The 3,183-nt window shown below is 60.4% G+C and overlaps 1 protein-coding gene across 1 annotated transcript; it reads left to right on the top strand.

Moving 5' to 3' along the window:
* The first annotated feature begins 126 nt into the window (after positions 1–126).
* BGLAP (bone gamma-carboxyglutamate protein) lies at positions 127–3,147 on the top strand. The gene is made up of 4 exons (XM_008974558.5): positions 127–2,264; positions 2,522–2,560; positions 2,731–2,800; positions 3,002–3,147. Exons 1-4 carry the CDS (start codon positions 2,201–2,203, stop codon positions 3,129–3,131), a joined length of 303 nt encoding a protein of 100 aa, XP_008972806.1. The 5' UTR covers positions 127–2,200; the 3' UTR covers positions 3,132–3,147.
* The last annotated feature ends 36 nt before the right edge of the window (positions 3,148–3,183 follow it).

The following is a 3,183-nucleotide window of genomic DNA, read 5'->3' as shown; positions in this document are numbered from 1 at the left end:
TCTGTGAGCATGCTTCCTCTGCCCTGGCCTCTCTTGGGCCAAGACCTGCTCCTGGGCTCCCAAATACTGGCTCCAGTCAAGGCTTCAGTCGTGGTCCTCTGGGAGCGTCCAGGCTGGGGTGGTTTGGCAAGGGGCTTACTAGACCATCATGTGCAGAGAGCAGCAGAGCCCCTTGTACAAAAACCAGGACCCCTGGGTTCCCTGTGGATAGGATGAGCTGCCAAGGAGATGTCACTCTTGGCACCCTCCAAGAATCATTACGGCCGGGTGCAGTGGCTCATGCTTGAAATCCCAGCACTTTGGGAGGCCGAGGCGGGTGAATCACCTGAGGTCAGGAGTTCGAGACCAGCCTGGCCAACATGGTGAAATCCTGTCTCTACTAAAAATACAAAATTAGCCAGGCATGGTGGCATGTGCCTGTAATCCCAGCTACTCGGGAGGCTGAGGCAGGAGAATCACTTGAACCCGGGAGGCGGAGGTTGCAGTCAGCCAAGATTGCACCACTGTACTCCAGCCTGGGCAACAAGAGTGAAACTCCATCTCAAAAAAAAAAAAAAAAAATACAGAATTAGCCAGGCATGGTGGCGTGTGCCTGTAATCCCAGCTACTCAAGAGGCTGAGGCAGGAGAATCTCTTGAACCTGGGAGGCAGAGGTTGCAGTGAGCCGAGATCGCACCATTGCACTCCTGCCTGGGCGACAGAGCAAGACTCCGTCTCAAAAAAAAAGAATCGCGGGCACTTTGTTTCTCTTGCTTCTTCCACTTCACTCTTCTTCAGCCAGGGCAGCCAAAGGCAGGATGGGTGCTTCCCGGATCCACCAGAGGGGGAAAGGGGTTGGGTGTGTATGGGGGCAGAACTTTTCCCTAGTGAGAGCCTTGGTGAGGTCTGCTGGAGGCACACTGGGGACACAGGCAAGCATCAGGTGGTCCCCACTTCCCACCCCCCTCCCATAAACGGCACTTGGCTCAGTCTCCCTCTGCCCACCTTGTCACCATGGAGCTGTGGCATTCAAGCATCCAAATGCCCCGCTTCTGTCAGGCCTGCCCCATCGGGTGCTTTGTTTACTTGTCAGGTTGGGCAGATGGTCTCAAGCCCTGATTGGTGGGTGGGTGAGTGAGGAGACAGGTTAGACAGGGGAAGGTCCCAGGACATGTCTTCCCTCTCTGGGCTGACCTGAGGCAGTGGAGGCTCTCAGGTGTGGGATGGGGTTTTCAGGCTGGGATGTTCTGTACCGTAGAGGATAGGCCTTCCTATTACTTATCGGAGCACTACGGGAGGGCAGGTCCCTCCCCAGGGTGTTTAACACTGTGGAGGCTGCAGGGTCAGGAGGAGAATCGTGGGGCCAGGAGGGCGGAGGCACACTCCATCTCCGTGCTCCTCACAGGCCCTGCCTCCCTGCCTGCTAAGGACACAGGGAAGGGGGTCCCCACCTCAGTGCCTGCCTCCCTTCCCTGTGCCTGTGTACCTGGCAGTCACAGCCACCTGGCGTGTCCCAGAAACCAACCGGCTGACCTCATCTCCTGCCCGGCCCCACCTCCATTGGCTTTGGCTTTTGGCGTTTGTGCTGCCCGACCCTTTCTCCTGTCCGGATGCGCAGGGCAGGGCCTGAGCCGTCGAGCTGCACCCACAGCAGGCTGCCTTTGGTGTCTCACCGGGTGAACGAGGGCATTGCAAGGCATCCCCTCCCTGGGTTTGGCTCCTGCCCACGGGGCTGACAGTAGAAATCACAGGCTGTGAGACAGCTGGAGCCCAGCTCTGCTTGAACCTATTTTAGGTCTCTGATCCCCGCTTCCTCTTTAGACTCCCCTAGAGCTCAGCCAGTGCTCAACCTGAGGCTGGGGGTCTCTGAGGAAGAGTGAGTTGGGGCTGAGGGGTCTGGGGCTGTCCCCTGAGAGAGGGGCCAGAGGCAGTGTCAAGAGCCGGGCAGTCTGATTGTGGCTCACCCTCCATCACTCCCAGGGGCCCCTGGCCCAGCAGCCGCAGCTCCCAACCACAATATCCTCTGGGGTTTGGCCTACGGAGCTGGGGCGGATGACCCCCAAATAGCCCTGGCAGATTCCCCCTAGACCCGCCCGCACCATGGTCAGGCATGCCCCTCCTCATCGCTGGGCACAGCCCAGAGGGTATAAACAGTGCTGGAGGCTGGCGGGGCAGGCCAGCTGAGTCCTGAGCAGCAGCCCAGCGCAGCCACCGAGACACCATGAGAGCCCTCACACTCCTCGCCCTATTGGCCCTGGCCGCACTTTGCATCGCTGGCCAGGCAGGTGAGTGCCCCCACCTCCCCTCAGGCCGCATTGCAGTGGGGGCTGAGAGGAGGAAGCACCATGGCCCACCTCTTCTCACCCCTTTGGCTGGCAGTCCCTTTGCAGTCTAACCACCTTGTTGCAGGCTCAATCCATTTGCCCCAGCTCTGCCCTTGCAGAGGGAGAGGAGGGAAGAGCAAGCTGCCCGAGACGCAGGGGAAGGAGGATGAGGGCCCTGGGGATGAGCTGGGGTGAGCCAGGCTCCCTTTCCTTTGCAGGTGCGAAACCCAGCGGTGCAGAGTCCAGCAAAGGTGCAGGTATGAGGATGGACCTGATGGGTTCCTGGACCCTCCCCTCTCACCCTGGTCCCTCAGTCTCATTCCCCCACTCCTGCCACCTCCTGTCTGGCCATCAGGAAGGCCAGCCTGCTCCCCACCTGATCCTCCCAAACCCAGAGCCACCTGATGCCTGCCCCTCTGCTCCACAGCCTTTGTGTCCAAGCAGGAGGGCAGCGAGGTAGTGAAGAGACCCAGGCGCTACCTGTATCAATGGCTGGGGTGAGAGAAAAGGCAGAGCTGGGCCAAGGCCCTGCCTCTCCGGGATGGTCTGTGGGGGAGCTGCAGCAGGGAGTGGCCTCTCTGGGTTGTGGTGGGGGTACAGGCAGCCTGCCCTGGTGGGCACCCTGGAGCCCCATGTGTAGGGAGAGGAGGGATGGGCATTTTGCACAGGGGCTGATGCCACCACGTCGGGTGTCTCAGAGCCCCAGTCCCCTACCCGGATACCCTGGAGCCCAGGAGGGAGGTGTGTGAGCTCAATCCGGACTGTGACGAGTTGGCTGACCACATCGGCTTTCAGGAGGCCTATCGGCGCTTCTACGGCCCGGTCTAGGGTGTCGCTCTGCTGGCCTGGCCGGCAACCCCAGTTCTGCTCCTCTCCAGGC

Source organism: Pan paniscus, chromosome 1 (genome assembly GCF_029289425.2).
Source record: "Pan paniscus chromosome 1, NHGRI_mPanPan1-v2.0_pri, whole genome shotgun sequence".
Classification (NCBI taxonomy): Eukaryota; Metazoa; Chordata; class Mammalia; order Primates; family Hominidae; genus Pan; species Pan paniscus.
This window is presented reverse-complemented; position numbering and strand designations above follow the sequence as displayed.

Excerpts from the sequence above, each read along its gene's own strand:
- BGLAP (XM_008974558.5), top strand. The coding sequence starts at position 2,201 with ATGAGAGCCCTCACACTCCTCGCCCTATTGGCCCTGGCCGCACTTTGC. Across the intron at positions 2,561-2,730 it reads AGAGTCCAGCAAAGGTGCAG|CCTTTGTGTCCAAGCAGGAG; the intron begins GTATGAGGATGG and ends TCTGCTCCACAG. Across the intron at positions 2,801-3,001 it reads TACCTGTATCAATGGCTGGG|AGCCCCAGTCCCCTACCCGG; the intron begins GTGAGAGAAAAG and ends CGGGTGTCTCAG.